The sequence below is a fragment of the Mirounga angustirostris genome, unplaced genomic scaffold, assembly GCF_029215605.1.
Source record: "Mirounga angustirostris isolate CCGP_5_RB_7025 unplaced genomic scaffold, mMirAng1.0.hap1 SCAF_1, whole genome shotgun sequence".
Classification (NCBI taxonomy): domain Eukaryota; kingdom Metazoa; phylum Chordata; class Mammalia; order Carnivora; family Phocidae; genus Mirounga; species Mirounga angustirostris.
The window spans coordinates 207,628,626-207,650,340 of record NW_026991709.1 but is presented as its reverse complement, the minus strand read 5'-3'; the positions used below and the strand labels follow the sequence as shown (position 1 = coordinate 207,650,340).

General features: G+C 60.6%; 2 protein-coding genes across 6 annotated transcripts; one reads left to right on the top strand and one right to left on the bottom strand.

The window, feature by feature from the left end:
• Window positions 1-308: 308 nt before the first annotated feature.
• On the bottom strand, window positions 309-9,050 carry ODAD3 (outer dynein arm docking complex subunit 3). 3 transcript variants are annotated; one of them, XM_064570576.1, is made up of 14 exons: window positions 8,924-9,050; window positions 8,066-8,255; window positions 6,904-7,025; window positions 6,706-6,783; window positions 4,720-4,890; window positions 4,523-4,624; window positions 4,291-4,416; window positions 3,960-4,082; window positions 3,281-3,433; window positions 2,171-2,331; window positions 1,930-2,086; window positions 1,205-1,360; window positions 641-725; window positions 309-461 (listed from the first exon to the last, which is right to left on the bottom strand). In XM_064570576.1, the coding sequence occupies exons 3-14, from the start codon at window positions 6,934-6,936 to the stop codon at window positions 343-345; spliced, it is 1,464 nt and encodes a 487-aa protein (XP_064426646.1). In that variant the 5' UTR covers window positions 6,937-7,025; window positions 8,066-8,255; window positions 8,924-9,050; the 3' UTR covers window positions 309-342. The 3 variants fall into 3 exon arrangements, with proteins under 3 accessions (XP_064426646.1, XP_045718913.1, XP_064426637.1); XM_045862957.3 differs by having other exon boundaries at window positions 8,066-9,033; XM_064570567.1 differs by lacking the exon at window positions 641-725 and having other exon boundaries at window positions 8,066-9,038.
• PRKCSH (PRKCSH beta subunit of glucosidase II) lies at window positions 6,772-20,808 on the top strand. 3 transcript variants are annotated; one of them, XM_064570588.1, is made up of 18 exons: window positions 6,772-6,912; window positions 9,609-9,761; window positions 9,966-10,082; window positions 10,613-10,708; window positions 10,803-10,860; window positions 11,779-11,896; window positions 13,369-13,498; window positions 15,935-16,019; window positions 16,634-16,712; window positions 17,387-17,473; window positions 17,765-17,926; window positions 18,029-18,128; window positions 18,620-18,689; window positions 18,969-19,058; window positions 19,866-19,940; window positions 20,029-20,128; window positions 20,215-20,378; window positions 20,498-20,808. In XM_064570588.1, the coding sequence occupies exons 2-17, from the start codon at window positions 9,686-9,688 to the stop codon at window positions 20,359-20,361; spliced, it is 1,590 nt and encodes a 529-aa protein (XP_064426658.1). In that variant the 5' UTR covers window positions 6,772-6,912; window positions 9,609-9,685; the 3' UTR covers window positions 20,362-20,378; window positions 20,498-20,808. The 3 variants fall into 3 exon arrangements, with proteins under 3 accessions (XP_064426658.1, XP_064426661.1, XP_064426655.1); XM_064570585.1 differs by lacking the exon at window positions 6,772-6,912 and adding an exon at window positions 9,119-9,228; XM_064570591.1 differs by lacking the exons at window positions 6,772-6,912; window positions 9,966-10,082 and adding an exon at window positions 9,118-9,228.
• The last annotated feature ends 907 nt before the right edge of the window (window positions 20,809-21,715 follow it).

The following is a 21,715-nucleotide window of genomic DNA, read 5'->3' as shown; positions in this document are numbered from 1 at the left end:
AGTCCTTACTCCCCAGGTCAGAGAAGGTGGAGTCTGGGCCCTGGAATTTAGGGGCAGCTGTCTTTGCAGAGGTGCAGGGTCAAGGAGAGGCAAATACCCAGGGGGCTGGTTGGTGACCTTTATTGCGCGATTCTGAGGCCAGCACAGGCTCGCCTTGGTAGATTTACCGTGGGAACATCCGGTGGCCTGGCCCCCTTCTCTACTCCGGGCGCCACCGCCCGTTCTGCTCCCTTGTCCCGCCTGCATTTAGCCCTTGAAGGGGCCCGTGGGCCTGAGGCTGGACCCAGAGAGGTTGGGAGCTCCGCAGCGGCCCGGAAGCGCCAGGTGGACGCAAGGGTGAGTCTAGGTCTTCTTCGAGCGACTGCGTTTCTTGCTGCGGGATTCGATTAATTTCTGGGAACGAATCTTAAGCGCCGCACGGCTCACCACGTCGTTGTCTTCGTCCTCACTCTCCTCTTCGTCTGCGCAGGGCAATGAGGGGATCCGGGTTCCCATTCTTGGCTCAGATTTCCCTTCCCAGCCTTTACCACCCTCCCAACTCGGCCCCACCCCCCAAATTGGCCCCATGCCAGGCCTCGGACCACTTTCTGTCGGTTGGCTTGGGCCCCCAGCCCCGCCTCTTCTCTCTGACCGTACTGACCGAAGAACTTGTCCTTGAGACTGGCAAGGGGCAGGGCGATGCGGGTGTTGTGCACGGGCAGCTTGCCCTCCAGGGTGGAGTAGAACTGAGGGAGGGAGTGAGGGAGCGGGAGACAAGAGAGTGGGTGGGGTAGAGGCTGCAGGGAAGTCCTGTATCCCCTCCTCCTTACCCCATTCTAGGATATACCCTGACTCCACATGACACCTCTGCCCACTCCTCCAGTTTAGTTTTTCTCGAGCCCAGCTGAATTACTCGTTCTTAGAGCGCACCCGGATACCCAACCCCGCCCCTCTGACCCGTAAGACCGCCCCTGATCTCTGGGGTCCCGCCCCTTGATTCCCCCCGCCCCCCACCCCCGCGCGCGCACACACACTCCCCAGCCCTGCCCACTGGCCTTGCGGACCGTCTGGAAGCTCTCCTGGCTCCTCAAACCTCACACGTTGTCCCAAAGCTCATTTCCCACCCATAGGCCGCCTCCCTGGTCTCCCAAGGGGTGCCCCCGGCTCCCCGGTTTTCTGCCCCAGCCCCTGCATCCTCAGCCCCGTCCTCTGGCTGTACTCGCACCTCCTGGTCGGCGAGATGGCGCAGCATCGCTGGCACGTCGTGGCTTTCGAGTTGTGCCTGCAGCTTCAGCAGCTTTTCTTCCACGAGGCCCAGCAGGTCTGGCAGATAGTCAGCTGCCTGGGGATCCAGCACCTTTCCGGCGAAGCGGCCGTCCACCTGCGGTGGGGGCGGAGCCGAGTCAGCCCGGAGGGGGCGGGCCCCTGGGGCGTGTTCCACTGGGGGCGGGACTTTACCCCCTCCCCCCTCCCGTGAGCTAGGCTTTTGAAGGTGAGGGACCATCAACAGGGTTGGTGCTATCCCCTGTGGGGCGGGGCCTCTGAACTCTAGAGACAAACGACACTGGGCGGAACGAAGGGTTTTAGTGGGGGAAGGGGATAATAACTCATTTCGGGGATTACTTTCGGAAGAAATGGGACTCTGAGGCGCTCAGGGTGGGGCTCCCCCTGTCTCAGGCTGCCCAAGTACTGCAGTGGGGTCTCTGAGGTTTGGAGTGGGGAGGCAAGGTGGGACTTTCCCGTGAAGATGGAAAAGGGTCTCTGAAGTCCTGAGCCTTTTGAGAAGTAACGGGGTTTCCCCGCAGGGACATGGGGTGGAGAGGAGTGTAGGCGGGCCTCTGACATCCTGGACAGGGCAGAGGGTCGGTCTCCTTGAGTTGGGCCAGGAACCCCCCACCCTCCTTGGGCTGCGGGAGGCTCTGGGCTCAGCTTCCTGGGGGTGAGGCCTACCAGTGTGACGTGGTTCAGCTTGCCCGCCAGGTGTTCAAGGCCCTCCTTGGTCATTTGTATCGCCCGCGTGGCACGTTCCAGCTGATCCTGTGCCTCAATACGCCGCTGCTCTTCCGCCTTAAGGCGCTCCTGCAACTCAGCTTGCAGCTTCTGCTGACTACAGGCAGTGGGGGGGGTCACCACTGGAGCGCCTCGGAGCAGGCGGTGGGCGGAATCTCTCCCTTGGGCACTGGGGCCTCACCTCACAATCGTGGCCTCCCCTGAGTACTTGAGGTCTTCCAGCTCTCGCTGCAACCGCTGCTTCTCTTGCTTCAGCCTGAGCAGCGACTGCTCGTTAGCGCTCTTGAGCGTCTCCAAATGCGTGAAGGTGTCGCCCTGTGCCAGGAACCGCCTCACCACCGCCTGCAGGCCCCCCAGCCCCAGTCAGAGGGAGGCCTGGGCAGGCCTGTGTGCACCCCCTCTTCCTTTCCCCTGGGCACGCGGGACAGATGGCCTAAGCTGGTTGGCTTCTGCGCAGCGATGATGTTTAGGGACGCTGTGAGTCAGACTCAGAGCTGCCTCAAGGATGTGCAGCCCCCGACTTAATTTTTGCAGGGCCCTTGTCCATATAAGGAATTTCAATCAGCCCAAATCGTCATGTGGTGCAGGGTAGCAGTGAGCATCGTTGCTTTCCGAAATCAACCTGCCCTCCACATTGTGACGGTGAATCTCGCCCAATCCACTGAGGAAATATGGCCAATCTCGGGAGCTATCTGCCCACCAGGCCAATTTCAGGAAAGGTGCTGGGCCACAGTGCCCCAGATGACCCCATAGCCCGGAGTCCCAGAACCCGTCCGGGGTTACCCTGTGGGAGAAGTAGCAGTGGGAGAGTGCCCAGAGGGGAGAAACTGGACTGGGGTCCAGTGGGATCAGCATCTGCCAGCGGGAAACATGAGGGTCTTAGCAAATTGCAAGGAAAATGCTGCAAAGCGCAGGACCCAGGGCAGGGGCCGCGCCTGTCAGGGTCTGAGAGCAGCACTGGGCAGTCCACTGTGCCCCAGACCATGTTACAGGGACTGGAGACACAGGAGAGACCAAACTCGCAGTTCTCACAGAGCTGACACGCCAAGGAAGTTAGCGCCCGCATAACAGCGAACAGGAGAGGGACTGACGGCGAGGGTAGACAGCTCGTGTGGGTTTTGCTGTGAGGAGCAGCAGAAAACCGGGGCAATAACTGGAGGAGGGAGGAGTGTCTTCTACGAATAGAGCAGGTTTGTGTGCTGAGGAACTGAGCCAGCAGAAAGGGGAGGCTGGGTGTGTTGGCTTCACTGGCCCGGACTCAGTTTGAGCGGAACTAGAGGGCAGCACTCACGTGGGTTTCGGCAACGCCGGTGGCGTCCTTGACCTTGCCAAAAAGCATCTCAGTCTGGTACATGCTCCAGCGCCGCCTCAGCTCCTCCTCTTTGGCGCGCAGGTTGTCCTGGGTCGAATCTTCGGACTGCAGCAGCACGTGCTCACGCTGGGTCTGCTCACAGGGTGAGGTCGGGGCGGGAGTCAGCTCTCAGGCAAGGATTTAGGGTAGAGGCCAGAGAAGGGTAACGGGACAGGGGGCCGGGAGGGGGCGGGGCCCGACTGGGGAGCCAGGGTAAAGGCTTGGGGTCAGGAGAGCAGGAAAGGGTTGGTCAGCGATGGGCAGCCTCAGAGGCGGGGGTCAAGGGAGGGGGCGGGGCCTCGAGTAAGGGGCGGGCTAGAGGCAGGATCAGATTTAGGAGGGGGGGTGGTCATCAGGTGGGGATGGATGGCGACGACCGGTGAGTGAGGGGCGGTCTGGAGGCTCCTCCAAACAAGGAAATCTGAGGGCGGGAGGGCGGGGTCAGGGAAGTGGGAGGAGCCCTGGGCCTCAAGTGGAGGTGGGGGCGGAGTCCAGAGAAATGTCAAAAGCGGGGAAGGTCTAGGGTATTGCTCGACGCAAGGGTGTGGCCGGACCGGCAGGGCCAGGTCTAGGCTGGGGCGGGCTGGAGTTGCACCCCGGCACCCCTGGGTACGCCCACCTTGCGCTCCATGCGTTCGTTCTGCAGCTTCCTCTCTTCCGCGCGCTTCTTGCACTCGGTTATGTAGCGCTCACGCTTCTTGCGCTCTCGGAACACGGTCTCCTCCAGATACTGCAGCTGGTTCTGGAGGAAGGGCCGGGAGGACAGCAGGACCAGCTGGTACCTACCGAGGCTCAGGGCCGGAGCGGCCAGCCCAACTTCAGACAGCTGGGCCAGGCTGCAGGGTCCTGGGAGATAGGCGGGAGGAGCTCGGGGACAGCTGGGGTTCAGATTCTGGGGCCAGGAGACCACGGCGTCTGGGCAGGAACCCCAGGGCCTGGCAGGCTGGCACCTTGGCGATATCCTGGGCGTTTAACGCCTCCTGGTTCACCACTTGCAGCTCCTCTAGCTCGCGTTTTGCCCTCACCACCTCAGCCTCCATGAAGTCCAGCCGGTTTTCCAAGTGAAGGCTCTCCTCCTGGGGGGTGGGGATGGGGGGTGGGACAGGCCTGTGACCGATGTCCCTCGGCAGGCTGGCGCTCCCACTTGCTTCCACCCCACCCCCAAGCCGCCCTGGTCCCTACCTGGAGATAGGCCTTGAGCTGCAGGTACACGTTGGTAATGTGTTCGGCCTCTTCCGCCTTCATCCGGGCCTTCTCCAGGCGGTTCTCCAGGTTCCGCATGGTCTAGAGGGAAGCAAGGCTGGGCTGGGTCCCCTCCCCTCTCAAATTCTCCCCAGGATCTCCACCCCCCAGCCCCCACCCCTCCTCAACGGCCTCACCTTGGCCACCTCTGTGTTGCCATTTCGCGCTTCGGCCATCTCCAGCTCGCGGAGGCTGTGCTGCAGCTGGAGCTCATCCAGCCACTTCCGCCGCACCCCCACCTGGTGCCGCAGCAAATTCAGCTGCTTCACCTTCTCACTCAGCCGGTGGTCCAGGTGCTGCAGGGCCTGCTGGAGGGAGGTGAGCCCAAGCGGCAGCCTGAACCCTCCCACCTAAGCCTTCCTCCCTTTCTTCTCCCATATCTTGTTTCTCATCTCCCTGGGCTCAGCAGCATCTGACCCGGCTGATCCCCTGCTCCTGCAGATCGTCAACTTTGGTAGCTTCCAGGACACCCCCCCCCCAGTCCCCAATTTTCCACCCTGGCTGCCCCTTCTCCATTTTCTTGGCCAGCCTCAGGCGCTTCTCACCTCTGTTCACACCCACCCCCTTGATGGACCTATCTAGGCTCAGGATTTGAAAACTCACCAGAGCTGAAAACATCCAAATTTACCCCCCCACCACCCCACCCCAACGCCCGGAACTACAGGCTCATATACCCATATCTACACCACCTTCCAGGCGTCTCCACAGGCACCACAAAACCATCATGTGCAAAACTGAGTACATGATCTTTCCCCAAGTCTGCCCTCCTTGAATCTTCTCCATGTCAGCGCACGGCAGCTTGGTCCTTCCTGATGCTCAAGTCCAAAAGCTCGATGTCCTCCTCACCTTCTCTTCTTCCATCCCACCTACATTCAATTCGTTAGCAATGCTTTGTTCTGTTTCAAAGTTTTTCCTGGAGCTACCTCGTTCTTCCTATTTCCACCACTTTTGTCTAAGTGCGGCCAACACCATCTTCACCTGGAGGACCTCCACCTGACTTCCCACTTCTTCCTCACACTTCACGTCATAAAATCTGAACTCTTCGTCTTGGCCAGTTAAGCCTGCTGGAAGGTTCAGCCGCTGCTGACCCTCTTTTTTTTTTTTTTAATTAAAGATTTTATTTTTTTATTTGAGAGAGAGAGCATGAGTGGGAGCGGCAGAGGGACAAGCAGACTCCAGGGCTCGACACAGAGCTCAACTCTAGGACCCCGAGATCCTGACCTGAACTGTAGTCAGAGGCTTAACCCACTGAGCCACCCAAGTGCCCCCTTGCTGACCCTCTTGACCTCATCTCCTACAGAGCCCCACTCATGCACTCCCATCCAGCCACACTGGCCAGGCTGTGTCTCCAATGCTCTACTCCCTTGTTTCTACCTCAGGGACTTTGCACTTGCTGTTCCCTCTGCCTGGATAGCTTTTCCCCAAATCATTTCCTGCCTGTCTCATTCTCAGCTCAAATATCAACTTTTTAGAGAGAGGGGGCTTTGCTGACTCCCCACTCCCACCCCAATCTAAAGTGCAAACTCCTTGGGGTGCCTGGGTGGCTCAGTTGGTTGAGTGTCTGCCTTCAGCTCAGGTCATGATCTCGGGGTCCTGGGATGGAGCCCCACATCGGGTTCCCTGCCCAGTGAGGTGTCTGCTTCCCCTCTCCCTCTGCACCTCCCCCCCCCCCCCGCTCGTGCTTGTGTACTCTCTCTCTCAAATAAGTTAATAAACCTTTAAAAAAAAATAAGGTGCAAACCTCTGCCCTTATCTACTTTATTCATTTCTTGTCACTACTGGAAATTACTTTGTTTCTGCATTTGTTCTTGGTGTTTTTGTTGTTTTGTTTTGTTTTGTTTTCCTGCATTCCCTTTTCCCCACTAGGATATGAAGTTTGGGCAGTGGAGATTGGTCTGTTTTTGTTTTTTTTTTTCTTTTCTTTTTTTGACTACATAGTCACCAATACCGAATACCATGCCTAACACAGTCAGTGTTTGATAAAGATTAGTTGAGTGAATAAGTGAATGCCAGCTGGTGGGGAGAAAGGATTGGAGACAGTGAGATGAGACAGGGAGTCCAGCGGGGAGCGGACACAAGCTGGAAATGAAAGGAGAGGGTCAGTGGAGTGGGGTGGTGCAAACCTGTCCTGTCCTGTTCTTCAGGTATGGCTTCTCTGACTTCCACTCCCGAATCACTGCCTGGACCACTTTCTCATCTCCCTGCAAGGAGAGGAGCCCAGTCACCGCTCACCCAGACCATCTGGACCTGAGGCAGCGCCCTGCCCCCTGGGGATGCTACCCTGACTCCTGGAAACCCTTCGCCCACTTCAGCACCCTCACCTGGAGCAGGTTTGTCAGCTGTACTTGCAGCATCCTGGTCTCCTCATGGAGCTGGTTGATGGTCTCCTGATTCTTCTTGATGTTCCACTGGGTGCTCTCGTAAAAGGCCTTCCGGTCACCCTCTGAGGTCATGCGAGGTACACAAGCAGAGTGTCAGGGGGTTGGGGGCTTTCCAGAGGGAAGCTGTTTTTGTTATCATTGACTTCATATTATAACAATACTTCAGTTTGAACATTTATTATATACTCGATGCTGGACAAAGAACTTTCCAGGTCTCAAATACCATATGTCAACAGGTACATATCCATATCATACCCATTTACAGATGAGAAGAATGAGGCTCAGGCTTATTAGATTGTTCAAGATCACAAGAAGTCTGATTCCTGAGCCCATACCTTCAACTACTGCGCAAGATTACCTTCTAGTAATAACGAAACAGTTCTCATAATGGTTCACATCAGAATTTCCCAACCTTGGCACGACTGATATTTGGGATGGATAATTATTTGTTTGGAGCTGTCCCATGAATTGTCAGATGTTGAGCAGCATCCCTGGCCTCTGCCCACTAGATGACCAGTATCACACCCCTCCCTCCCCAACAAGGTTACCATCAAAAATGTCTCCAGGCATTGCCAAATGTCCACTGGGGAGCAAAATGGCCCTCTTCCATTGAGAAACATCAGTTTGCACTTTATAGTGCTTTACTATGTGCCCGTCACTGTTCTAAGCACTTTATACATTTCAACTACCTATGGGGTTGTTCTCTTATTATCCCCATTTTACGAATAGAGAAACTGAGAGCAACTGGGCTACTCATAGTCCCCTAAGATCAAACAGTTTATGCAGAGCAGAGCCAAGATTTGAACCCAGAAAATCTGGCTCTAGAATCTATGCTCTTTACCACCCCCCCCCCCCCGCCCCCATGCGTGGTAGAAGAGTTGAAATTACACAAAAGTATGAAACACAGTTTAGTTGGTTCTGAGCCCAGGAAAGATTTCATAAGAGAGATGAGGAAAACCACAAACAAGTATGAGTTTTTGCCTCCAGAAACTGGTCACCTGGATGAAGGCCGGTGGAAGGCCCTTGTCACACCGTGCGTGGTCGGAGGGCTGGGTGGACACTGTTGACTCCTGATTCTTTGTGCCCTTTCAAGCCATCTTACCTAACAGTTGTATCTTCCTTTGTAACTCCGCCACCTGCGTGTGCACAGCGGACTTCCCCTTTTGAGCATGGAGGTGTCCAGCCTTGGAATGCAGTGGGAGCCAGGCCTGGGCCACACCCTTCACTTGGGAGTGGTGGTGCTGAGCCTTAGTCTGACTGCCTTTGACCTTGGCGGAGGTCGAAACCTGGTCCTGAGAAGTCGGGATGTTGGTGGAGGCCGCCCAGCACAGGGGAGAAGTCATGACTGGGTTGGGGCCTAGGGTCCCTGGGGATTAGGGTGTAAAATTGCTCCTGTCCTGGATCCTTCAGCGCGGGTTCCCCGGGTTCTGGGAGAATGCACTTTCCGACCGCTTGGCGGGGCCTCGCAGCATCTCCCGGTTGCTGGGTAACCTCTGCCCCCTCCTTCTTCCAGCGCTCCCATGGAAACCGCCCGCGTTCCACACCACCGCTCTCACTGGCTAACGCTGTGCAGAGGGGCGGCCCAATGGCGGGCTGGCCAAGCCTCTCTGCTGGATATTGGGAGGATGGCACTTTGGGGTCACGTGCTCATCTTTTAAAACCTTTTAAATTTTTAAATTTTTGAGTAACCTCTACACCCAAGGTGGGGTTGGAACCCACAATACTGAGATCAGGAGTCACACGGTCTAAGTCGGAACCAGCCAGGCGCCCCAACTTTTTTTTTTTAAGATTTTATTTTTTGAGTAACCTCTACACCCAATATGGGGCTCGAACCCACAACCCCAAGCTCAAGAGTCCGCTCCTGGACTGAGCCAGCCAGGCACCCCCTACTTTTTTTTTTTTAAAGCCCCCCCCAACACCACCACCACTCCGCTGGGTTTCCAGGGCATTTTTCAGGAACCTTCTTTTCCGGCGGCTGAAGCTGCCACTCCCAAGATGGAGGAACCGCGCGCCGCCATTAAGCGCGAACCCTCAGAACGATCCCCTCTAGGCGTCACAGTCCTATCCAAGATGGCCGTCTGGGTTCCAGCCCACCCCGCCCCCATTTGCCACTCCCAACATGGCACCCTCGGGTCGCCGCTCCGCACGCGCGGCGTGATGCCGGAAGTGACGGATCCCAAATAGTTCCGCTTTCTTTTTTCTGGAGGAGCGGTTGGCTGCTGGGCTTGGGGGCGCGGTGGATAGTGACCTTTGCCCCGGCCTCGTGTAGGTGGTGAATTAATGCGCGGGGGGGGTCACCCCAATTTCTTATTGGGGGCAGCTGAAGGGTGTTCGTCGGTAGAATGGGAGACTGTTAACCCCTTCGGCCAATTGGCGGGAATTGCATAGCTCACCACCCCACCCCCACCCCGGCAGGGAGCGGAGGTTTTGAGCTTCCCGCTATTGATATGAGCAGAGTGAGACTCCCTCTGGGCAAGCCTGGGGCGAGCCCCCCCATCCGCCGCCCACCCCCCCGGGGTCGGAAGCAGAGTGAGCCCCCATTGCCCGGAAGCGGTGGAGGAGTCCAGTTGGCTGGAGGAAGAGGTGACTTCCTTTGGCTGGAAGTAGCCCTCTCCCACTGACCCGCCGCCCCTTTCTTGGCGCAGCGTGGGTGCACAGCCCTTCTCCCCGCAGCCGGCTTCCTCCCCCCAGAACCTGTTTCCGGCCTGCGAGCTTCTGCGGGATGTTACTGTTCGCGGTGCTGCTGCCCCTGTGCTGGGCCGTGGAGGTCAAGAGGCCCCGGGGCGTCTCCCTCACCAGTGAGTCCGCCGCTGGAGGTGGCTGAAGGTGGGGGTAGGGTGTGGGAGGGGCCGACTTGGCCCCTGGGATAGGTACTTTGAGTCTTCGGCCTCAGGCTTCAGTTTCGGGGCCTCTGGGTAGGGAAGGTGGCAATGCACGGCTGCTGGGTGAGGGCTGCGAGGGTCTCTTCCTGCCTTGGGCTGAGCCCCTTACCTCCGTCCCAGACCATCACTTCTATGATGAGTCCAAGCCTTTCACTTGTCTGGACGGCTCTGCCACCATCCCTTTTGATCATGTCAATGATGACTACTGTGACTGCAAGGATGGCTCAGATGAGCCAGGTGAGTCTCGGTTCATTCATTCATTCATTCGAGGTTTTTTGAGTGCCTGGGAAATGCCAGCCCGTGTGGTGGTGGGTGACCAAGACAGACCCACTCCTGCCCTCACATGGCTCCCTGTTGAGTGGGGGGGAAGCCAGTGGTTTGGTGAGGAGGGCTCGCCAGCTGCTGGGGGAGCCCAGCCTGGGGGTCAGGAAGTGAGGGCTCCGCTGAACCCTGAAGTGTGCTGAAAATGGAGGTGCCCCCAGAGATGGGAGAGAAGGTGCGGTCGAAGGGCAGGCAAAGACAGAAGTGGAGGCAAGGGATGGAACAGTCAGCCGGGCCCTGTTCCGAGGGCCTGGGTGTGGAGAGGCAGGAGAGAACGTTGGAGAAATTTATTTCAGGCCCTGAGTGTGCAGCTGCCCTTCCTTCCCTTTCTCCGCATTGGTGGTCCTCACGGGCTGTCTATGTGCACGCGTGTCGGGGGGATCTGTCTATGGGTGAGTGTGTGTGATGGGTTAGCCTGAGGTCACCCCGAAAACTCCCTCCCGCAGGTACAGCCGCCTGTCCTAACGGCAGCTTCCACTGCACCAACACTGGCTACAAACCCCTATACATCTCCTCCAGATGGGTCAATGATGGAGTTTGTGGTGAGTGAGATCACACCGCGGGTGGCGAAGTAGGCGGTGGGGGGAGTAGGGAGGAGCCCCACCGGGTCTGATCCATCCCTGCTTCTGCTCTCAGACTGCTGTGATGGGACCGATGAGTACAACAGCGGGATCGTCTGTGAGAACACCTGCAAGTATGTGGCTGCCCACCGCCGCCCCGCTCCCCCCCCCCCCCCCCCGCGCCCCTGACCTTGCCTCTCCCCACCCAGTGAACCACGCCCCTCTCTTCTCTGCTTTTGTCCGTCGAGTGCGCTCACTCTGCCAGTGCCTTGTGAACAAACACCACATTGCCACTCCATCGCTGGCCCAGAAGCAGGCACCGTTGTTTCCCAATTCAGCAGACGAGGAAAGTCAAGTTTAGAATAAAAAGTGACTTTCCCCAAGGTTCCCCCAGCTAGGACAGAGCAGAGCCAGGGCTTGAACCCAGGCCCGTCTAATTTGAGACTCCGATCTTTGAATCGCTCCTATCTTTGAATCGCTCCGCCCTTGCAGCAGGACCTGAAAACTGAAATGCCCCCAGGCAGGTGGTATAAACAGGAGAAGGCAGCCGAGCGTGAGGCAGTAGGGAGTGGTGGGCACTGTGGCATCTAAAGGAACACCTGTCCCTTGACTCCAGGCAGTTGAAGACAAGTGGCCAAGCTAGATTTGTTTTTCAGAGAAACTGAAAATCCTAGTATTTTGTAAACTCACCTGATGGGAGATCTTTTAGGTACAGGGCGGGTCAAGGGCAACACAGTTATCCATCAGATGGCCTTCTCGTCTAGGAGTCTGTGATTTCTGTGCTTTTCTTTCTCCTTTGGGAGGCAACTTCTAGCCCCACGTCCGAGCATTCCCTAGCCCCTCTCCTAGATCCCTACAGTGAGTGAACTCTGACTGCTGCCCCTTCTCTCAGGGACAGGGATGAAGGGCTCTGAGGAAGTGGGGGGAGGGGGGTTTGCGCCATGCTTCCCCACATGGGGTGGGCAGCAGGTAGGTTGAGCCCTTTTGGAGGAGGCAGAGCTGTGAGCCCTAAGGGCTTCCCCGGTGGTGCTTGTGTGTTCCTTCCACCCCAGGGAGAAGGGCCGTAAGGAGAGAGAGACACTGCAGCAGATGGCAGAGGTCACGCGAGAGGGGTTCCGCCTAAAGAAGATCCTCATCGAGGACTGGAAGAAGGCTCGGGAGGAGAAGCAGGTGAGGGACCCCGTGGGGCCGGCCCCGGACAGTCTGGGCCCTGAGGCCTGGAGTCATAGGCTGGTGAGGCTGGGTGGGATTGACACCTGCCCCTGACTAGTGGAGTCCTGGGGCCAGTTACCATCTGTGTGTGCCTTGGTTCACCCATTCGTCAGCTGGCTGTTTGGTCATTGGTTAAGCCGTTACCAGCTGGTGGTCAGCACAGGTCTTGCACAAGGCCTTGGTGGCAGGCTGAAGTGGGCTTAGAGGAGTGTCCTCCTGCATCCCAGAACAGGAGGGACGCCTCTCTGCATCCTGGTGGCATCATCTGTAAGATGAGGCTGATGACCATGTGACCTCCCCGTTCTGGGGGCGGACTCAAGACATTGTCAGAGCAGCCGGGTTAGTTCCATAGGGTGAGTGCTGCAGGGGCTGGAAGAAATCGTGTGCCCAGGCATGTGTCTCTTCCTCCCCTGCCCACCACCCCCTTGGGCTGTTAGACGGGTCAGAGTCCTCAGCACTGCCCCTGGACTTCTGCCAGACTCTCCGCATGAGGGCTTCAGCTCTATGTTTCTGCCCAGGGAAGGTTCTGGGTCTCTCTCCCCTCCATGCCCTGGCTGGTGAGGCCCCTCTTGAGGTCGGTGGGGAGGGGCAGTGAAGTCCTTTCTGAATTCAGAAGATCGTGAGGGAGCCATGCAGCGAAGTTGGCTCCAAGTGAGTTTTGCCCTCCTGGGGGCGGTAGGAGGCTCCTGGGAGCAGGCCAGGCTGAGATGTGGGCCAGGGTCTTAGGAGGAAAATGATCCCGTGGCGGGCCTTGGTCTAAGACCCTTCAGCTGGGGGCCCCATCCACACAGCACACTCGTTCCTTCTTGAAATATCCACAGAGGCCCAGAATGTGCTGTGGTGTAGCGGGCATGAGACTGGAAACAGACCTGGAATTGCCTCAAGGGCGCACTGTCCACTGAGAGGGACAGATGCCAAAGGGACAGCCAGGGCCCCTGGAAAAAGGGTCATTTGGGTTGGGGCTATAAGGCAGAGAGGAGACTCGTGCCCAGTCTCCCTCCTCCTCCCACCTGTTGTGGGGGCAGGAAGCAGGGACGGCTTCTGGAGGAGAAGGCCTCTATCTAAGTTGAAATCTGTGGGCTAATTCGGAGTTAGCCATGCAGAGTGTTCTAGGCAGAGGGAAAGCATGTGTGAAGAACGGGAGGCAGAGAGCCTTTGGGGAATCTAAATGTTGTCGGGGTAGTTGGAGCCTACAGGTCAAGATAGTGGTGGGACAGCTGGGGCTGGAGCAGTGGGCCTGGTTATGCAGGACTGGGGGGGCTACATCGAGGTGTTCAGGGTTCTCTCTGGTGAGCTCCGGGGAACCACAGGGAAGGGTGTGCTTTGGGAAGGTCACCTGTGGCCACCCTGTGGCGTAGAGGCAGGGAGATGGCGCTCAGGAAGAAGGCAGAACAGAAGGAGAGGTGGCATCTTGCCTTTTGCCCACCCAGGAAAAGCTCGCTGAGCTACAGGCTGGAAAGAAGTCCCTGGAGGACCAGGTGGAGATGCTGCGCATGGTGAAGGAGGAGGCCGAGAAACCAGAGAAGGAGGCCAAAGAGCAGCACCAGAAGCGGTGGGAGGGTACGTCATGGGGTGGCCAGGGCTGGCCCTTGTCTTCTGGCTGGGCAGCGCCTGGCCCCGGGAGCGATGCTCATACCTGTTGGCTCTCGTGTCCGCTGACTTTCGATCGTGCTGCCTCAGTCCTCCGTGCGCCTCATTGTCTTCGCCTGTGCGTTGGTCATTGTATTCGAAAGTCATTCGTAGGAATAATCTGCAGCCTAGCAGAAGTGATTGTTTTTCTGAGAGGAGGTGCTGTTCTTTCTGCCAGCCACATGGAAACACTACCATTGGGGGATCCCCTGAATCCAGAATGAAGGCTGGAGGCCCCTCCAACCTGTCAGGCAGTGGGAGCGGAGGTGTGAGAACAGGCAGGGTGATTTCTGGTCCAGCTTCTCCTTAAGGGGGCCACCCTGGGGTGAGGTCACAGCTTAGTTGGGCGGGGGGTCTTTCCCATTCTCCCCACCTGGGGCTTTGATTCCCTCTCTGTTGTCTCACAAATTCTCATCAACACAGACCTCCGGATTTGCCGGGAGCTTCCATGTCCTTTAACCTTCCTGAATTGCTCTTTGGCCTGGCAATTTATGTCACTTTGGTTGGTTGAAGATGGTTTCTTATGCTCTGTCCAGCATTTTCTTGCTTTTGGCAGGTTGTGCTGCCATTCTGGAAAATCGGGAGCCTTGGCAGTCTGGCCGGTGGGGGTCACGCTGTGGAAGCAGGCTAGATGGGCGAGGTGGGGCAGAAATCTCCTCCAGACTAGTTAAAGGTCCAGGCATTGCAGGAAGGATTTGGAAGTGTGGCCCTGGCTACTCCCTGGGCTGGTGACCGGGAGTCGGGCAGCCTGTCTCCAAGTCCACCCTGCTGATCTCTTCCATCTCCCTGGGCCCCTGCTGCATTCTTTGTCCCTTTCTCTGTCTGCCTTGGTTTCTCATAAAATCGGTAATCCAGTAGCTCATGCAGCGCTCGTGGGGTTTCTGCTGTGTGCCAGGCACATCCCAGGTACCAGTGGTTCAGCACTGACCGAAGTGGAGATAGCCCCTGCCTGCTGAGAAAAGGAGGGAGCCAAGCAGAGGACACAGCTGCAAAGGCCCTGAGGCAGCCTCATGTCTGGTTTTTAAGGGCCAGCAAGGAGGCCGTGTGGCAGGAGGGAGGGAGTGAGGAGAATCGGAGGGGTGTGGGAGAGAGACCAGGGCAGGGCCTTGGGGACCGCGGGGAGGACTTAGGCTTTTACCCCTGGTGAGGTGGGAGCCATAGAGGATTCTGAACAGAGGAGGAACAGAAGCCAGGAAACCAGGGAGGAGCTGACCACATTGGTCCAGGCAAGCGATGGGCTGGGGGGGGACCAGGGTGGGGGGGGGCACAGGGATGGAGAGAAGTGGGCCTGAAGGCAGGCTGAAGCTGTTTGTGACCCCGGGGGCAGGTGAGCAGGAACCCCAGTGGCATCTGCAGCCTCCCCTCCTTCCCTCAGCAGAGACTGTTTCTGCCCCTAGACCCTGGCTTCCACCCTCCACTGCTTTTGGGAGACCCTGGACTTTGTTATCTTCCCCCTTTCTGGGGCGGCGTCCAGCTGGTACCTCTCCTCCACCGAGAAGCACACTCGGGCCCCACCACTCAGACAGCTGTCCCCAAGCTCTGCCTTCCCCCCCAGTGCTGGGAAATCGGGAGGTCTCTTCTCTCTGTTCATCCTGATGGAAGCCAGCTTCCTAACCCATCCTGTGGCTCTGCCCCTGGCCCTGCTCTTCGCCAGCCGGGGAACTGTGGGCAGGTCCCTTCGGCCAGCCAGCCTCACGCCCTCACCTGGGAGAGGGACGGTGCCAGCCTGGTCTGCTGGGGCGTGGCGGGCTCTCGGGGTGAAGCACAGCGTGGCAGAGGGAACCCTGCTTGTCCCATTGGAGACGGCTGAGCGGAGGCCCCGTGCACACCAGGAGCTCAGTCACTGTGGCTGCTTTCTCGTCCAGCCCGATGAGGTGGGGGTGAGGCCAGCGGAGGAGGCACCGCCCTGGGCCTCCAGGAAGCCTTCCTGGCTTGGCCACACCCCACCCCAGTCTCCATCCTGACCTTCGTGTTGGAGAGCGGGCCTGGGGTGCACGGGCTGCTTCACATGGGGGCCTCCCAGATGTGGCCGACCTCTGCGTGATCTCCCGCTCACCCTTGCACAGTTGCTGCGAGCCCCTGCTTGTTCAAACCCAAAGTCCCAGGGTGTCCTCAAGCCCCAGCCCCCATGTCTGCAGACCTCTCAACTCCCTGCTTCGGGGTCTCCCCACTATCTGGCACTTCTCACCTCCTCCTTGGCCCCCACCCTGGCCAGCCTTTGGCAGCTCCTGGCTCCCGTCCCTGGTCTGTGCTCTTCAGTGGCCCGACTCGGCACCCAGGGCAGGGCCAAGCACACGGTGGGACACATGGGGTGTTCGGGCAGGGCAGTTCTCAGGGTGGTGGGTGACGGAGCCGGGTCCTCCACAGAGCGGCAGGCCGCCTCCAAGGCCCAGCGGGAACAGGAGCTGGCGGCCAACGCCTTCCAGGAGCTGGACGACGATATGGATGGGGCGTGAGTCTACCCATCCTGCCCTGGGCCTGAGGTTCCCTCCTCCCACCTCCCCCTACCCTGTGCCTGAGCCCCACCTCCTCAGCATGGGTCCTTAGCTGGTCCCAAACCATATCTGGTTGGGACTAGCTTGCTGTCCCCTTACTGAGCCCCTGCTTACTCAGGTATAAAGTAGGTCCAGAAAAACCCTGAAGGTAGATGAGGGAACCCCCCACATGCAAGGAGTCAGGTGAGGTAGCTGGGGGGTTCCATTACCTTTCCCAAGCCTATTCTGTGGCTTGGGTCACTTTGACAAAAGCCAGACCCCTATTAATCCCACTGTGCCCCTGACCTTGCTGGCTGATCCAGGCTAATGGCCGAGTGGAGGGTGAGCTGTCGGGAACATGGAATCTCTGTTTCTCCTTCGAGCCCCTTCTGGGCTGTGGAGTCCTCAGGACAGGGGAGAAGATGGGACTGGGTCCCCTCTGACCCCAACCCCAGAGTTCACCTTCTCCCAACTTCTGCCTCCCCTCCCACTTTGAGTCTGGACAGGGGCCCTGACAAGGGGGGGGAGCAGGTAGCGGGCCCAGAGCCAGTGGGCTTCACCGCCCTGCTGGCCTCTCCCTATGCCCCTGCAGGGTCTCGGTCACCGAGCTGCAGACCCATCCGGAACTGGACACCGACGGTGACGGGGCACTATCAGAAGGGGAAGCTCAGGTACCCCATCCTTCTCCTTGCCCTGGGACTCGTAGAGGGCCAGGGGGCAGGGGACAGGCTGGCCCTGGGCTGCTGGGGTGCCCAGGATGGCTGATGCCACTGGGCCTTGCCTGGGTGAGGCGAGAGGGTAGCAGCCCAGCTCTCCTCCCTGCCCTTTGGGACCTGGGCACACCACACGGGTGCCGTGGGGGCACCTGGTTAGGAACGCGCCAGATTTCCCACCCACCTGGCCCCTCGTGCTCCCCCGAGTGTGGGCCCCCCACCCTGCTCTGGCCTCCTCGCGGGCGGCCTTGGCTCTCTGGCCTAGCTGCGGCTGGCTCCCTGCTGCTGGCTCCTTCCCTGTCCCGCCTGGGCCTCTGCCTCTTCCCAAGGGCCCAGCGACCTCTGGTGCTTGTGCTCTGGAGCTCCCTCTGCCTCTCTGTCTCTCCGTTTCTCTCCCTGGCCGCTCAGGCCCTCACCCCTACCTGCTCCCCTGCTTCTCCCCTCCTCTGGGGCCCGCCCTCTCTCCCACAGGCCTGTGCTGCCCGCTTCGGGCCGCTCCGCCTCAGCGCCCAGGCCTGGCTGGGGGGGGTCAGGGCACCCCCCGCTAGAGCGTGCCTGGGGCACACGGCCGGGGGGGAGGGCGGGGGGCGTGGAGGCCCCGATCTTGACACTGCTTGCCAACACGCACACAGGCCCTGCTCGGGGGAGATGTGCAGACTGACGCTCCCGCCTTCTATGACCGCGTGTGGGCCGCCATCAGGGACAAGTACCGCTCCGAGGTCAGCAGGGGTAGGAGAGGACATGCAGTACCCCTCCCTGCCCTCCCCCCGCCAGATGCCTCACAAAGAAACTGCCTTTGCTTCTGGCACAGGGCCATCCTGGCCAGCGGGGTCATCCAGGCCCCCTCCAGGGAGGGCCCCCCCATCAGCTGTCTGTCCCTCCAGGCCCTGTGGGAGGGGCCGAGACACTGAGGCTGCCCGCTGGGTGATGGTGTGAGCTTGGACTTGAGCCCCGGGGAGGTGGGGGTGGACCACCGGGCCTGTGGCACCGAGTGCCCGCACACCCACCAGGTGCTGCCCACCAGCCCTCCACCTGTGCCTTCTGAGCCTGACCTGACAGAGCCCAAGGAGGAGCAGTCTCCAGTGCCCTCGCCGCCCGTGGACGACGAGGAGGAGGAGGAGGAAGAGGAAGAGACGGAAGAGGAGGAGGAGGAGGAGGAAGAAGATTCCCAGGTGCAGGGGGAGCAGCCCAACGTGTGTGTTTGCAGGGGTGGGGGGGGGAAATGACTGGGTGGGGGCTGGGGCACTTGCTGACTCTGCCCCTCCACCCCCCAGGAGGCCCCGCCCCCACTGGCCCCCCCCCAGCCTGCCCCCAGCCCCACTGAAGAGGACAAAATGCCGCCCTACGATGAGCAGACTCAGGCCTTCATTGACGGTGAGGGCCAGGCGGAGGGGGGGGGACCCCGCCCGAATTCATGCTCCCCGTCATCCACACCTGCAGGGATCCTCGAAATGGGTCTCACTTGCTTCCCGAGATGGGCTTGCGTTGGCCCTGAGCGAGCCTGGGGAGTTGGGGCCGTCCCGGTGGGGGCGGTGGGTAGCATCTGAGGCCTGGAGAAACCATCACCACCCCGGTCGGCCCCCAGGGACCCTCCTGCCGCCTCCGGCTGCTGCTTGTTTGTGTCACCCCAGCAGGCGAGGAGCCCGCTAGGCCCCAAGAGTCCTGGTCCTCCTCCCTCCGGAGTGGAGAGCCTGGGCAGCTGGGCGGGGGTCTGCCCTGGGGCCTTCGGGGGCCTTTGGGGCCGGTCCTCACTCAGAGCAGGGGAGCCAGGGGAAGTGAGTGTATCCGTGGCGGCCCCTCCCTCTCCTTCCCGGATGGGGGTTGGGGCGCCTCTGACCTCCTCCCACCCTGCCCACCCCCTCCAGCCGCCCAGGAGGCCCGCAACAAGTTTGAGGAGGCTGAGCGATCCTTGAGGGACATGGAGGAGTCCATCAGGTAGGGGGGCGGGTATGCGGCCACAGCAGGGCCACGTTCCCACCTGCCACGCCGGCTGCCCGCTGCGGAGCTAGCTCCCTAGGGGAGGTGGTGACGGGGCATTGCCGAGGGGGCCCCTGTAAGGCAGGGTGGCTCCTGCAGGGAGGGGCCCCACATGGTGGGGAGCCTGAGCCCAGTCCCCGAGTGGCCCTCCGTGGCCGGAGTGGGCCTCCCTGTGTTGTCCTGAATGAGGCTGTGGCGTCCCCAGCTGCCCCTTCACGGCTCGGCCTCCCCTTCCAGGAACCTGGAGCAGGAGATTTCGTTTGACTTTGGCCCCGGCGGAGAGTTTGCCTATCTGTACAACCAGTGCTACGAGCTCACGACCAACGAGTGCGCGCGCAGCGGCCAGCAGGGCGGGGCCATGGAGGGGACGCGGGGCAGTGAGGGAGCGGGCTCAGGGGCCGCCAGCGCAGTTCCCGGGTGGGGAGGGGTCATGGGGCAGTGAGGGGGCGGGCTCACGGGCCGCCAGCGCAGTTCCCAGGCCGGGGAGGGGTCTTGGGGCGGGGAGGGGTCTTGGGGCAGTGAGGGGGCGGGCTCACGGGCAGCCAGCGCAGTTCCCGGGTGGGGGAGGGGTCTTGGGGCAGTGAGGGGGCGGGCTCACGGGCAGCCAGCGCAGTTCCCGGGTGGGGGAGGGGACGCGGGGCAGTGAGGGGGCGGGCTCACGGGCAGCCAGCGCAGTTCCCGGGCGGGGGAGGGGTCTTGGGGCAGTGAGGGGGCGGGCTCACGGGCAGCCAGCGCAGTTCCCGGGTGGGGGAGGGGACGCGGGGCAGTGAGGGGGCGGGCTCACGGGCAGCCAGCGCAGTTCCCGGGCGGGGGAGGGGTCTTGGGGCAGTGAGGGGGCGGGCTCACGGGCCGCCAGCGCAGTTCCCGGGCGGGGGAGGGGTCATGGGGCAGTGAGGGGGCGGGCTCACGGGCCGCCAGCGCAGTTCCCGGGCAGAGGAGGGGACGCGGGGAAGTGAGGGGGCGGGTTCACGGGCCGCCAGCGCAGTTCCCGGGTGGGGGAGGGGACGCGGGGCGGTGAGGGGGCGGGCTCACGGGCAGCCAGCGCAGTTCGAGGTGCCTGGGGGCCCTGTGTGTGGGCGCACGGGGGAGCCTGCGGTCCCGTGTCCCCTGCCCACCGTCTCCATCCTGTGACAGGTACATCTACCGGCTCTGCCCCTTCAAGCTCGTCTCTCAGAAACCCAAGCTCGGCGGCTCCCCCACCAGCCTTGGGTGAGTGGGCTCAGACTGAACCCCCCTCCCCCAGCTGCCCAGTCCCCGCCAGCACCGCCCCCCACCCTAAGCACCCTGTCTGCCGCAGCACCTGGGGTTCGTGGGCTGGCCCTGAGCACGACAAGTTCAGCGCCATGAAGTACGAGCAGGGAACGGGCTGCTGGCAGGGCCCGAACCGCTCCACCACCGTGAGTGCCAGGGGGTGCGGGGGGCAGGGGGTGCGGGGGCCCGGGCCCACCCGAGCCTGCCTGAGCCCCTGCCTTGCCCATCCCAGGTGCGCCTGCTGTGTGGCAAGGAGACCGTGGTGACCAGCACCACGGAGCCCAGTCGCTGCGAGTACCTCATGGAGCTGATGACGCCGGCCGCCTGCCCTGAGCCGCCGCCCGACGCGCCTGCCGACGGCGACCACGACGAGCTCTAGCCCGGCTGGGCGCCGAGGTGGGCAGGGGGCTGAGGCTGCCTCGACTCGGGGCTGCAGCGGGGTCTGCGGAACACTTCTGTCCCCACCCGTCCGCCTCCATCTCCGTCTTTCTCATGTGGTCTTTCTCTGGCTCCAGAACCTCAAGGCACGGAGATGTCCCCGGTGGGGCCGCCCGCCCGCCCGCCCGCCCCACCCTGTGGCCCGAGGCCCGCCCCCCCGGTGTGCTCAGCCTCCCCACAGGGGCAGGAGCCGTGTGGAGCCCCGTGCCCTGCCGGGGGTGGCGCGGCTGCGTCCCCAGGCCCCCGCGGTCTCCAAAGGTGGAACACAGGAGTTCGCCCGCCCCCGGCGCCCGGCCCCCCGCCCCCGCCCACGGTGTCTGCCTCCCTTCCTGGTGGGGATGAGTGACTTGATCTGTGACCTCAAAACAATAAACACCATCCCCCCCAACCAGGCTGTGTCTGCCTTGCTTTGCTCAGGTGTCCACGGGGCCAGGGATGGGCTGAGGGGGGAATTCAGGAGAAGCGGCTTTCTGCAGATGGTGCCCAGACCTTGTCCCCCATCAGGCTGGCTCCACAGCTGGGGTCTTACCAGAGCCTGATTCACATCTGAGCTGCCCCACGGGCGGTGGAGAGAAATCCAGCACCACAGGGCAGACGGACCCCAGGCCCCTTCCATCTGGGCTTCTGCCCGTACCAGTTGCCCACCCATCCTGAGTCCCAGGTGCGTTGTGGGGAGGCCCCGGGGCTCCAGATGAGAGCCAGGCCCAGGGAGGGACGGCAGCCTAGGCGTGGCCGCACAGCTCGGGTCAATGACACACACTCCCAACGCTCCCCACCTGCCGGCACGGACAGCGGAGACCATAAGATTCTGAACTTTTATTTTCTGGCATGAAAAGTACAAATAATTAAACAATTCCATGTAAAAGTCTGTTACCGCGGCCAGGCCTGTAATCCCGGTAATAAATAGTCTAAACGCAACGCAAAGTGTTCTTGTTGGGTTTTGGGTTTTTGTGATTTTTTTTGTCTTTTTCTTTCTTTTTTTTTTTTTCTTTTTTCTTTTTTTTTTTTTTACAGTTCTTTATCACCTCCAACATGGACTCTGTCGTGATTTGAAACCTTCTGAATAAATAACAGGATGAAGGGAGGGCTGGAGGGGCTGAGCCCCCATCCCACGGGCCCTGCCCCTGACCCCCAGGGATGTGGAAGACCCCAGGCCCTCCCCCGCAACCGGCCCCTGGGGTGAGGGGATGGCTTCTGGGGAGGGGGCCTGGCTGGGCTGAGTTCCGTGTTTTAGAAAAAGGAGTCCCCTCCCAGACTTGGGGGTGTCAGGGGCCTAGGCCTCAGTGGGGGGGAGG

What these genes read in the sequence shown, in the direction of transcription:
- PRKCSH (XM_064570588.1), top strand. Translation starts at nt 9,686, where the DNA reads ATGTTACTGTTCGCGGTGCTGCTGCCCCTGTGCTGGGCCGTGGAGGTC. An exon ending in GACTCAGGCCTTCATTGACG is followed by an intron (nt 18,129 to 18,619) that starts GTGAGGGCCAGG and finishes CACCCCCTCCAG; the next exon opens with CCGCCCAGGAGGCCCGCAAC. An exon ending in GCCCGAACCGCTCCACCACC is followed by an intron (nt 20,129 to 20,214) that starts GTGAGTGCCAGG and finishes TGCCCATCCCAG; the next exon opens with GTGCGCCTGCTGTGTGGCAA.
- ODAD3 (XM_045862957.3), bottom strand. Translation starts at nt 8,306, where the DNA reads ATGACTTCTCCCCTGTGCTGGGCGGCCTCCACCAACATCCCGACTTCT. An exon ending in AGCTGACAAACCTGCTCCAG is followed by an intron (nt 6,784 to 6,903) that starts GTGAGGGTGCTG and finishes CTCTCCTTGCAG; the next exon opens with GGAGATGAGAAAGTGGTCCA. An exon ending in TGAAGAACAGGACAGGACAG is followed by an intron (nt 4,891 to 6,705) that starts GTTTGCACCACC and finishes ACCTCCCTCCAG; the next exon opens with CAGGCCCTGCAGCACCTGGA.